The sequence below is a fragment of the Cetorhinus maximus genome, chromosome 20 (genome assembly GCF_964194155.1).
Source record: "Cetorhinus maximus chromosome 20, sCetMax3.hap1.1, whole genome shotgun sequence".
NCBI classification, from domain to species: domain Eukaryota; kingdom Metazoa; phylum Chordata; class Chondrichthyes; order Lamniformes; family Cetorhinidae; genus Cetorhinus; species Cetorhinus maximus.
Genome location: NC_135898.1, coordinates 87909916 through 87923232, shown reverse-complemented (window position 1 = coordinate 87923232; position 13317 = coordinate 87909916). Strand labels below are relative to the sequence as shown.

Genomic DNA, 13317 nt, shown 5'->3' with positions numbered 1-13317 from the left:
AACAGCTCATTGGAGGAGAAGGTTCCACAAATATCCCCATCCTCAGTGATGGGGGAGCCCAGCATGTCACTGCAAAAGATAAGGCTGAAGCACTTGCTACAATCTTCAGCCAGAAATGCCGAGTGGTCGAAACATCTCGGCCTCCTCCAGCGGTCAACAGCATCACAGATGCCAGTCTTCAGCGAATTCAATTCACTCCACTCCACAAGATATCAAGAAATGGCTGAAGGCACTGGATAGTGCAAAGACTATGGGCCCTGACAATATTACGGCAATTGTACTGAAGACTTGTTCTCTAGAACTTGCCGTGCCCCTAGCCAAGCAGTTCCAGAATAGCTACAACACTGGCATCTACCCAGCAATACGGAAAATTGCCCAGGTATGTTCTGTGCACACAAAGCAGGACAAACCCAACCCAGCCAATTACCGCCCCACCAGTCTACTCTTGATCATCAGTAAAGTGATGAAAGGGGTCATCAACAGTGCTATCAAGCGGCTTAGCAATGACCTGTTCACGGACTCTCAGTTTGGGTTCCGCCAGGGCCGCTCAGCTTCTGGCCTCATTACAGCCTTGGTTCAAACATGGACAAAAGAGCTGCACTCCAGAGGTGAGAGTGGCTGCCCTTGACCTCAAGGTTACATTTGACCAAATGTGGCATCAAGGAGCCCTAGCAAACCCGGAGTCAGTGGGAATCAGGGGAAAACTCTGCGTTAGTTGGAGTCATACCTAACACAAAGGAAGATGGTTGTGGTTGTTGGAGCGCAATCATCTCAGCTTCAGGACATCACTGCAGGAGTTCCTCAGGGTAGTGTCCTAGGCCCAACCATCTTCAGCTGCTTCATCAATGACCTTGCCTGCATTGTAAGGTCAGAAGTGGGGACATTCACTGATGATTGCACAATGTTCACCATTCACAACTCCTCAGATACTGAAGCAGTCCACGTCCAAATGCAGCAAGACCTGGACAACATCCAGGCTTGAGCTGACAAGTGGAAAGTAACATTCGTGCCAAGCAATGACCATCTCCAACAAGAGAGAATCCAACCATCACTCCTTGACATTCAATGGCATTACCAACGCTGAATCTCCCACTATCAACATCCTGGGGGTTACCATTAACCAGAAACTGAACTGGACTAGCCATATAAATACAGTGGCTACAAGAGCAGGTCAGAGCCTAGGACTCATGCAGCGAGTAACTCACCTCCTGACTCCCCAAAGCCTGTCAACCATCTACAAGGCACAAGTCAGGAGTGTGATGGAATACCCTCCATTTGCCTGGATGAGTGCAGCTCCAACAGTACTCAAGAAGCTTGACACCATCCAGGACAAAGCAGCCCGCTTGATTGGCACCCCATCCCCAAACATTCACTCCCTCCACATGACGCACAGTAGCAGCGGGGTGTGCCATCCACAAGACGCACTGCAGGAATTCACCAAGGCTCCTTGGACAGCACTTTCCAAACCCACAACCGCTACCATCTAGAAGGACAGGGCATAGATACATGGGAACACCACAACCTGGAAGTTCCCCTCCAAGCCACTCACCATCCTGACTTGGAACTATATCGCCGTTCCTTCACTGTCGCTGGGTCAAATCCTGAAACTCCCTCCCTAACAGCACTGTGCGTGTACCTACACCACATGGACTGCAGTGGTTCAAGGCAGCTCACCACCACCTTCTCAAGGGCAACTAGGGATGGGGAATAATTCCTGGCCTAGTCAGCAATGGCTGCATCCCTCGAATGAATAAAACAAAAAGTGATGATTTTTAACAATGATATACCAGGTAATAACATCATCAGTGCTTTAAATCACTAGTATGTTCAGTGAAAAAATGCTTGATATTTTAGAAGGGTAAACGGAATAAACCACATGCCCGTTTCATCCAAGCATGTGTTTTCAAAGCATTAGAACCGAACCGTCTCCTGCTGTTTCTCATTCTCCGGATTCCTGCATGCTTTTGTTTTTGTTGCATCTGTTTTGTTTGTATTATTTTCTGTTTGTGGTTCACACAGGACATCTGAAACAACCACTGAGACACACTAGGACAATCCCCTCATGCTATTTGTTGCTGACATTGTGTGCATCCCAAGCCAGATAACTGCAATATGTTGAATTCTAATGAATGCATTTTAAATCAAAATACATCTAAAAGTGAACACAGTTGAATGATGCACATTGTAGCAGTTAAAGAACTTTTGTGAAAACCAACTGGGATGTGGTTACATTTAAAGCAATATCATTTTCCCTTCCCTTCACCACCTTTGCACCTTCTTACTCCCCGCCTAAAGAAGCACCTGGATTGAGCTCCAGGCCAGTAAAAAGAATTGATTTTCTTTTTTGAATTTGTTAAAATAGTGCTGTTTTGGAATGACTTAAGTGAGATGTTGGATTGCGCTATGAAAAGTTGCCATGGGCTCCCAAGGCCTACAGTTTGGATTTTTTTTAAACACTTGCACTTTCAGCTGGACATGTTAAGCACAATGTCATCAGGATGAAAATTCACGCGCTTCTACAACTGTTCTTTCTCTTTCTGACAAAGTTGCTGTCCCTTAAGAAGTTAAACTGAGTAGAATTGAGTTAGCCTCCAACCCTTTCCTCGTACACCATGTTTTACATTACATTACTACAATTTCAGATTCCTCATTGTACAACTTCACAACAATCAAACTGCACCCATGTACCGTCTTGCAAATGAGAAAGCAGACCTGGTAAGGCAAGAAAACACTTGGGGCAGAATTTTCAGGTTGGCATGCGGACACACGCCCGACCTGCTCACGCGTAAAATGGCGCGCAGTGATGTCAGGCGGGCACCCTGACGCCATCCCGCACCCGCGCAATATTTTGTTCGGCGGGCACATGCAAAAGTCGGAAACGCACACCCACCGACAATTAAGAGGGCAATTCAGCCCATTAAAGTTGTTGTAATTGTCCCTGATTTTTCGTGATCTGTCCAACCATGCAGTTGGCAGACAGGCGAATCGGCCAGGCGGCCTTTACATTTTTCATGAAACCTCCTCCAAGGGCGGGATGAAGTTCCTGTTATTAAATAAAAAATATAAGAATCTATCTACACAATTTTTATAATGTATATTTTCAGGCGTCTGTGATGCTTGGACATTTTTGTTCTGATTTTAAAATTTTTATTTAACACCTTCAAAGTCTTCAGCTCCCTGGGGCAGCTCTCTGCCTGCAGGGAGCTTTCATTCAGCGCTTCCCCCACACCCACACTTACATCAGCACCCGCCCTCCTCCTGCCCCCACCCTGGCAGCGCACACTTCACGCTGACTGGCCAGTGTGAAATCGCGGTCGGGGGCCTAGTCACGGTCGGTGGTCCATTCCCATGGCTGTTCCCAGGCCCTCCGATTGTGCCCGTACACCAATCTTAAAAATCCTGCCCTTGAATTCACCACTCATTGCCCACATCTTAATGTCTATGCTCAATCCCACAAGGGTAGTTGGATTTGCCTGCTTCTGATGGATTGACTGGAGGAAAGAGTGGGAAATCTGCAACAGGTCATGTTGTACAGCACTCAACATTCTAATGTTCAGAACAGATCCTAGTTAGCAAAGGAGGTGGGCACAGATCTTGGGAGCGCACAGCTCAACTTGCAATAAAGGCCTTCACTTGAAATTACCTGTGACCATGGGGTGAATCACGGGTTCTCATCCATAGTTTATTCTCTGCCTGTTTGGACGTGGGATCTGATAGTTTACTATCTGGAAGCGTCAACTGAAAATTATGGTTCTCAGCTTCTTATAGTTGAACGGGAATGTCTTTTTTTTATGGAAGTATAATTAAGACATTCAACTAATGTGCAAGGATTGGAGAAAGTGATTTAGTGGATCTATAGGCAACATTCTACTGCTCCGAAGAGGTTACATGGTGTCTGCAATTAATTTTTTTAGTAATCAGTGGGTGATGAGATTGTTGAATCATTCAATTCCATGATAAGTAAAATAGGACTTGGGATTCTCCCCCTCCCCCCCTCAAAAACAGGTTCCACTCTACATAGGTTGAATAGTATTACTGTAGTGTAGTGACATTCATAACACCATCCCTAGCCATTTTATAGCCATCACATGTAGATTTCGTTCCTCATGCACCTTCATTCATTGTTTGTCCATCAGTGAGCTGCTGACAGAACTAGGGATTCTACATAACCCCACCTTTTCTTGCTGTACAGCAAAAGAAGGGAGAGACTGCTCTAAGGACCCATCTACTGAACATTAATACTGTGATCCTTCTTCTCACTCTGTGTTGCAATGTTGCATCTTTGAGAGTAGATCACAAAGAATGCGCTCGCTTAATAATATGAACCATCACAAATAGTTAAAGTGAGGGAATTTGTCTGCATAGGATATGGACCCGGCTAGGCCTTTACATTTTTCTTTTCATTGTTCTCCTGTTTCTCCCCTCCCCTGAAAGCAGCATGGAAAAACCTGCCAGCCAATGGAGGTGATAATACAAGATACAAACTCCAGTGTCAGAGCTTGAATACTTTTGCCAGTAAAGTGGTGGTAGACAGTGGGTTTAAGAACAAGACCACACTTAAGATGACTGCAAAAGTTTCATGTTCTCTAGTTTGTAAATTGATTTCTTGGCTTTGTGCCAGTGTTCCATCACTTCTCTTGGTTCCAAAAGTTTACAATAGGCAAGCAGCAGTTTGTTGTTCACAGGGCCTTTGATGGAGAAAATATATTAACACAATATTAATCCAACAGAGTACAACCCAACAACTTTTGGCTGGCGTTTGAGCAATTAACTCTTTGCGTTCACAGTGTTCTTGTATGGTAAGCTGTCTTTGTTGTGTTTTTCTTAATTGCCTTTTAACTCGCGTGATCTTGTAATGGAATCCAATTTTGTGTTGCCTGAATGTGTTGTGCTTTCTACAGTAAAGATTGTACATTTTCTTCGTACTCATTGCTGCTTGTTTAAAACAAACATTGAAAGGTAGCATTTCTCAGTTGCTCAGCTTTATGTCCCACTTATAGGCAGCAAGTCAGATGGAATGAGAAGCCCAAGTGATCTATTTTTCTTGGGAGTAGATGCATTAAATAAGTCAGACGTGACTGGATTCAAGATTAAGCAACGTAAGTGTTTCTTTAACAAATAGTATCTGGCAAGTAATACAAACAAAATATAAACCTTCAAACCAATTTGAGGGACAAAGTGCTAAGCTCAGCTGTATGCTCCTTATGAGCGAACACAATAGGGGATTACGTTCAGGGGGCAATGATTAGCTTGAGTACACCTATGGGATCTCTTAAATCTCTAAAATCTCTACTAATAATCAGCCTGTTCACCATTGTGCTCCCTAATAAATCAGGGATTATGATATGATATATCCCTGTCTCAGGTAGGTTTTATTACGTTTTGGCCAGTGTCCCATTCCAAAAGCTGCAGGATACTGGAGACGCAGATATTAAGAGGGGTCGGGGAGAGCCAAGGAGTGGGAGCATCTAGAATGTCGGTTCTTCAGAAGACTGGCAGCACAGATAATTACTTCAAATAACCATGAATCATATGGATGCCCAATCCCACAGAGAACAAATCTAGGAACCATAATCCCAGAGGAAGCGCCCACAAAGATGCCTCACCATCAGCTAGAGGAGAAACTAAATTGCTGAGTGGGGTCTTCCCTGATGGCTCAGTGGGTAAATATTTGTGATATGTGACTGAAAGAAGTACTAGGGCTTTAATCCCTGGCGTGTGCTGCATTGATTGAAACCATCTGGGAGAACAGTGGGAGCATAATAATTAGTGTCAGCATCCTGGGCTGCAGGAGTGTCCCCACACCCCCACAGGGGTGCCCACTCCTCATCACTTTCAGTGGCCCTTGAGAGAAAGTGTGTGTTGTCATGCGAGGCCAATGCTCAAGGCAATGCATGAAGAAACGATTACTTAAGTAGGGAATCAGTGGTCTGCCAGCATCCTAGGAAGTGGTGGCTCACTTGGGAGCCAAATGGAGAAAATTGGGTGGGGATGAAGGTTTTTTTTAAAAAGATTGCCGGGTGTCACACTGTAGCACTCTCTTGTATCCCTTCACTGTAAGCTGAGGAGCCCCATTGACAGCAGAATTTCGTGAGCAGTTCTTCAGTCTGTTTTCTGTACTAGGGCACAGTGTGTGTTAGAAACAAATAAAAGAATGGTGGAGCGAAAGGAAGATACTTGAGAGAGGCTCTGTGGAAATTACTGGCAAGAAACTGAAAGCATTTCAAAGCCCTTTCTTTAATGAGTTAAAGATTTCAAATAAATGCACCAGAGATCTTTACCCTTTTAAGCTGTCAGTTAATTTTCTGTTTATTTTCAGACGATGAAAACACCAGCATAAACATTGATCCTGAGGTCAACAATCCCGAGTGGAAAAATAGCACCTCACTTAGCGGCTCAGAAGAGACACTTGGCAAGAAGCTCCTGAGGAAACTAAGTTAGTGCAACTGTTAATGTTATTTAAAAAAAACCCTGTCTCTGTGAAATGCAATACAAGTATTATGGCTATAGTACATGGAGAGTCTATGCTGGATTTTGGACAGAGAAAATGAGCATTTTTAGGAACAGGAACAAACCATTAGACTCAAAACTCCATTTTCTATCCTAAGGTATTCTAAGAATATCTTTTCTATCCTTCTCTTTTCTAAAGAACCATCAATTTTTTCTTAGCCATTTATACTGACCATTTTAACAATCTATCCTGACAACTTATTACATTACGTGTACAGCAGCACAGAAACTGGCTATTTGACTCGACTGGATTATCAATAATTCTTTTATGCTCTCAGATTAAGAAGTATTGCGTGAATTTGCTCTTACTGCTAATCGGGACTGTTTCACTCTCCCCAGCTACCCCAACCAACCATACTTCCAGGGGTCAAGTTTGACCTGCCCTTCATACCTTTGCTCATCAAGGCTGTGACCCAAGTTGGCACCATGCTCCCTGAACCAATCTCAGACTTAACACCCAAACCCAAATCATTCCTCAGCTACCCACAACCTTGGCCCTAATCACCTCCATGTCTTGATTAGATCTGAGTGGCCAGGCCTGTGAGATTTATCTTTGCCTCAGTTAGGGTGGTTTTGTTATGAGCCTTGACAAGTATGTCAAGTAGAGAACAACATTCGATAAAAGCAAAAAACTGCAGATGCTGGAAATCGAAAACAAAAACAAAAATACCTGGAAAAACTCAGCAGGTCTGGCAGCATCTGTGGAAGGGAGCACGGTTAACGTTTCGAGTCCGCATGACTCAACAGAACTAAGGAAAAATAGAAAAGGGATGAAATATAAGCTGGTTTAAGGGGGGGGTTGGGACAAGAGAGCTGGATAGAGGGCCAGTGATAGGTGGAGATAACCAAAAGATGTCGCAGACAAAAGGACAAAGAGGTGTTGAAGGCGGTGATATTATCTAAAGGAATGTGCTAATTAAGGGTAGAAAGCAGGACAAGCAAGGTACAGATAGCCCTAGTGGGGGTGGGGTGAAGGAATCGAAAAAGGCTAAAAGGTAGAGATAAAACAATGGATGGAAACACATTTAAAAATAATGGAAATAGGTGGGAAAAGAAAAATCTATAAAAATTATTGGAAAAAACAAAAAGGAGGGGGAACAACATTTGAGTTTGGTCTCTGTAACCCATTTGGTCTAAAGCCAGACCCAAAGAACACACAATTTGAATTTTAAATCCTCAATCCTGGAATAAATCTTACCATTTGTTTGAGATGATTATTACAGGTTTGAGATTTCTTCAATCTTCATGAAAATATTGAAACTCTCAATGGGATTTTTCCCTGTCATCCATAAGTTAAGAAAAATAGCAACTCATTTTGCAGCCTTGTGTTTTAATAAATTCATCTGCAAAATATACCATTTCATATGGTGTTGTCAATGGGTAATTTGATGCCAAATTTTCCTCCTCATGCCACTGAAATCGATCACAACCCTATTGATGCGAGCTATTGACTGCTTTTCGTATCCCATGGGACAAGTTAAGATACAGTCACTTTCTGTTAAGATGATAACTGTTTGTGTTCATTTCCAATCAGCTTGACACCACCACCCAGCCCCCCACCCCAACCTGCTGTGATTACTGAATGTGTGTGCTATGCTTGCTTTCCAACTATAAGGTGACAATGGTTCAGTAAATCCTTTTGCACCAATTTGATTCGAGCCCTGGTGGTGTTCTCAGACAACTTTCAGATTATGGAGGCTTTTTCTTTTATTTATGTGTAAACTGCTTCCCTTGCTGCCCCTGTTTATTTTCTCCTCCAGCTCCTCCTGTTTCCCCTCCTAAGTTCTTCTTTGTGTCTATTTGCTGGATGGTGCACAACAAGGTGGAGTGCTTGATCTTCCTTGAACTCCATATTTTCCACTGATTGAATGAGTGAGATTAGTATCGTAAATGCCAGGTTTGTACTGGTCCCGTGCTGCCCTGTTGGTGGAGGATTTTACTGAAGCTAAGGCAGAATAACTACCAATTACAAGTTTACTGTAGGTCAACCTTAAGCCCAGAACAAAATGCAAGTAAAATGTATCAGTACTGATATAATGGTAACTAGAGCTGATACTTGTGACCGTTGCCTCCAGTAGTATTGCACCATGTGTGGCCAATCATATTCTTATTAGGTAGGCTGACAAAGGGGTTAATCTAACTTGATAGATTACTGATGTTGGGAGCCAGGGGACCACCCATGACTTGCATTTGCCCTAGGGCTCGAAATTTCCTTCATAAACTAGTGCAGAGCGAAAGGGAGATCCAGGGAGAGCATTTTTCTGTTTGAAGTGCTCCTGTAATTTAAAAAAATTAGTTCCCAACATGACTTTGTCATTTCAAAGCTGCTTCACTTCAGTTCACTCCCGTGGCATTGTTGCGTTCTGCACAGCACTATTGATTTTTAGATAGGGCCACATTTACAAACCGCTCTTCATGCCAATCCAGGGCTTCCTGGTCCTGGGAACGCACATACTGGCAGCAGAGATCGCAGCGATCATAGACTCTGGATCAGCTCCCAGGGGAGTCTGAAGTTCTGAACCTATTAAAATGAATGAATGAAGCTGCTTTGGGGCTTGGTAGCTGTTCCCAGTTAGTGCTGGCAGCGGCTAGCTGAAGGGGAGAGAGATTTAAAATTAGAGGGTCCCAATCGGGGCAGGAAATTTGATGCATTTTAAAAAGAATTGTAAATATTTTTATAATTACTCTCCCCCAGACTTTCATTGGCTTGTGAGCTCATGATTTGCACAGGCTGCAAACAAGGTAACTATCCAACTTGAGTGGTATGAATGCTTTTATCCCCCATCTGCTTCTTTTCTGGTCTTTTTCGTCTTCCCTGCCAAACTGATGAACTCATGGATACAGTAAATATGCTTTTAATTTGCTTTTAAAATGTATTTCTCTCTGATTAATGTTCAAGGTGTATTTCTTGACGAGTGAAATAAAATGTAGATTGTTTTTCCAGCACTCAGCTATTTGTGGTCATCCTAGGCTCTGTAGCAAACACAGTGGTAGCCTACAAGGCATTTAATAACCAATTTGTACAGGCCTGAACTAGAGAAACGCACCATAAAAATGTATAAGATAGATAAGCAAAATAAAAGACACAATTATCTGACACCTTTCACCTTCATGGGATATTGCAAAGTGCCCGAGAGCCAATTAACTACTTTTTGAAGTGTTCTTAGTGTTGTTTTATGGGATTTATGCAATCTACATACAGCAAGGCACCACAAATAGCAGTGAGAATAAGGATCAGTTGATCTGTTTCTAATGGTGTTGGTTGAGTGATGACTGCTGGCCAGGTCACTTCCAGCTCCTCTCCTTCAAAACACTCTCCTTTAAAGCTCTTTTAGATCCACTTGACCAGGCAGGCAGTTTAGCAATTCGTCAAAAGGCCATCGTCTCTAACAATGCAGCTCTTCCTCAGTACTGCACTGAGGGGATTTTGCTAAAAGAGAAAGGTTACACCTTCTGGCTGAAATCACAAGCAGACCGATCTGGAGCAGGCTCCAGATTGTCCACACGTATCCTCAATATTCAGGACAGTAGTAGCAAAGTCAGGCCACAAAGTTAACACTGTGCCACTTTTTCCAAGTGACATAAATTGTGCTCATTCATAACTAGAATAATCTTTGGGATGTTTGATTTTTTTTTAAAAGTACAGCACAGATAGATATTTTTTGTTTCATAAAAGAGTAAAAATACTAAGCAAAGTTCCCTATGGCTCAGTAAGTAAAGATACTGTGAAGTTTGGTATTGAACCATAGAAGCCAAGAAGCCTTTAACTTTGATCACTCAATCCTGTAGTTCATTTGTGTCAAACCCGCTCATGCTACCCAATGTGTTTCTGTTCTTTAAATAAATTATTTAAATTAATTTGTGATAAAATTTACATTTATAAAGTATCTCAACACATCTGAAAGTGCTTCACTCACGTTTTGGGATATGGGTAATTTGAGAAAAGACATGGTGAGTGCGGCAATGCTTGGGAGGAACAGGTGCTGTTCCCATAGCTCTCCTCCACTGGGGTTCATCTCGCCTCATGTCTGTGTCTGTTATAAACTAATTGATGGAGATTGATTGCTACGATTAGTTAACAACTCCATTGTCACATCTTGCAACTTACAGGACAGAAAATGACAAACTAGATGGACTTTTGCTCTTTTATTTGTCTAGCAATTTCTACACATCCAAATACTTCTGGAATACAGTGGCCATTGTTCTGTGGCCAGACAGGGCAGCTGTTCTGTGCCAGCTGTGCCCCACATGCAGTCACAGTTGATATTTTATGGTGATATTAACTGATGGAGTAATGCTTGCCCATGATTTAGAGATAACTCCCTGCTTTTCTTTGAGGCATGTAATGGGATTATTTGGTGTCCATGTGAATCACAGTAACGCTCAGACAGGATGTGGATTTAACGTCTCATCCACCTCCAACAGCCTCAATATTACAGTAGTGTTTCTTAGAATCGTGGAATGGTTACAGCACAGGCCTGTCATGTCTGTGCAAGTGCTCTGCAGAACTTGCCTAGTCCTACTCCCCTGCCTTTTCCCTGTGGCCCTATAATTTTTTTTCTTTTCAGATAATGATCTAATTCTTTTTTGAAGGCCTTGATTGAATCTGCCTCCACCACACTTGAGGCAGTGCAATCCAGATCCTAACCACTGTTTGCATAATTTTCTTTTCCCTCTTTTCCCATTGCCTCTTTCGCCAATCACCTTAAACCTGTGCCTTCTGGTTCTCGATCTGTCTGCCATTGGGAACAGTTCCTCCCTATCTACTCATGATTTTGAATGTCTATCAGATCTCCTCTTAGTCTTCTCTCCTCCAAGCTTCTCCAATCTATCCATGTAGCTGAACTTCCTCATTGCTGGAACCATTCCCATCATGTCTTTAGTTTCAATCTAGGTTAGGAGCTGAAACCCCAACATTTTGACTCATGAAAGGGAGCTACCAGCTGAACCAAGTGAGCACACTTGGACTTTGTTTTATTCATTCAGGGGATGCGGACGTCACTGGCTTGGCCAGCATGTATTGCTGAACCCTAATTGCCCTTGAGATGGTGGTAGTGAGTGGCCTTCTTGAACCCTTGCAGGCTGCGTGGTTTACCATTTTTCATAGCAGTTTTGATTCAACTGAGCAGCTTGCTAGGCCACTTCAGGTCAGTTAAGAGTCAAACACATTGATGTAGGTCTGGAGTCACATATAGACCAGATCGGATAGGGCAGCAGGTTTCTTTCCTTGAATTCATTAGTGAACAAGATGGGTTTACAGCATAGTTTCATGGTCACCTTTACTGATATTCACTTTCTATTCCAGATTTATTTAATAACTGAATTTAAATTCTCCAATCACATAGTGGGATTTGAAATCATGTCTCTGGATTATTAGTCCAGGCCGCTGGACTAGTCCAGTAACGTAATCACCATTCTTAGAACTTGCAAGTGTATGCATTTTCCAAAATTTATATTTTTGTTTTTCTAACTCTCTGTAGGTGGCAGAAAGAGGAAGCCCTCCAGGGACAGTGAGAAAAGCCCTGAAGAGAATTTAAACGTACCTCAGCTAAAGGCCTGACATCTCCAGCAAAGCAACAAGGTTAAAGCAAAAGAGTCACTTGATGGGCTGCATGGAGAATCACTCACTGATTGTGAACCATTCCTTACACCAGAGCCCAAATAATAGAAGCTGTGATAGTCAGACATTAGCAGTGTTTGTAAACGTGAAACAAAATTAAAGCAGAGAGTGGGGCCCAAGTAACTTGATACAATTTTCCTCATTTGATACCTTGAATCAAGAATTTGGGTTTTGCATGTTTTTCATTGCTGTTTCATTTTACTTAAGAGGAACAAACTATATAGATTTTGAAATAGCTGATTTAAGCATTTTATATAATGTGTCCAAAGGATTGGACAGTGTAAAATATTATTTTTCAATGAAAGTCTCTATTCCTGTCAGCCTACTGCTGCACCCCCACCCCCCACTCTCCCATTATAACTTAGGCGTGTTGTGATACTGTAAACACACCATTTCTGTGGCACAGATTGAAGTATGCTTCAGGAATGTAACATCTCTCAGGTTTCACATAGCACTGATGCTCCATTGGAGCATTGCTTTTTCAGTTCACAAGATGATATGAGCCCCTTTGATGTGTCTTTGTCTTGTAACACGCATCCCTGGGGGGGTGGGAAGGGGGGGCAGATTTCTTGTCGCTATATATTAGCAAAGTTGTAAAAACAGCAGGCCCATTTCCTAGTGAAATGATAAATGTATTCTAAAGGAATGCTTTTACAATTTCAGTAGAAATTGTATGTGTGGGAAAACTTCCTACTATGTTTACTATGTCGCTATCATAGCAAGAGGAAATCTTGCCCCTCCAAGTGTCACCTTGTTTAATATATACAAAGCATGCTACAGCCCAAATCACTGCAGATTAAGTGCTGTGCTTATGAATTGTATTACCTCTGAAGTTTTTCAGGTAAATATTTTATTGTGATTATCTCAAATATATATTGTAGAGAGTAATTAATATTTACGGTTTCACCACTGCAATACCTATTGTTTCAAAAGCGTCGGTAGTGTATAATGTTACCTGAATCCATAGCCTTGCAATGGTAACCTATTATCCTGTAGGAAATAGCCGAGACAAAGTAATCACTAGTTTCATATGAATAACAGTACTGTATATGAATGGCTGTCTATATTCTTAAACAGGACATTTCTATTCCTTTTCTCTATCCTTGCTGTGCTGTTTCACCTCTCTCTCCCTCATGCCCCATCTCAGAAACAGCTTGCTTGCAAACCTGCTCCGAGTGCATTACTCT

The 13317-nt window shown here is 42.4% G+C and overlaps 1 protein-coding gene across 3 annotated transcripts in view; it reads left to right on the top strand.

Moving 5' to 3' along the window:
- Positions 1–12461, top strand: part of LOC144694556 (metal transporter CNNM4-like) — a 98639-nt gene extending 86178 nt beyond the window's left edge. The window contains exons 8-10 of one of the 3 annotated variants that reach the window (XM_078565122.1): positions 5001–5099; positions 6320–6436; positions 11991–12460. In XM_078565122.1, the coding sequence (XP_078421248.1) occupies positions 5001–5099; positions 6320–6436; positions 11991–12070 (296 nt within the window). In that variant the 3' untranslated portion in view covers positions 12071–12460. Of the gene's footprint in view, positions 1–5000; positions 5100–6319; positions 6437–11990 lie in introns of those variants that run through there. The other 2 variants (XR_013579773.1, XM_078565123.1) reach the window with 2 other exon arrangements.
- The last annotated feature ends 856 nt before the right edge of the window (positions 12462–13317 follow it).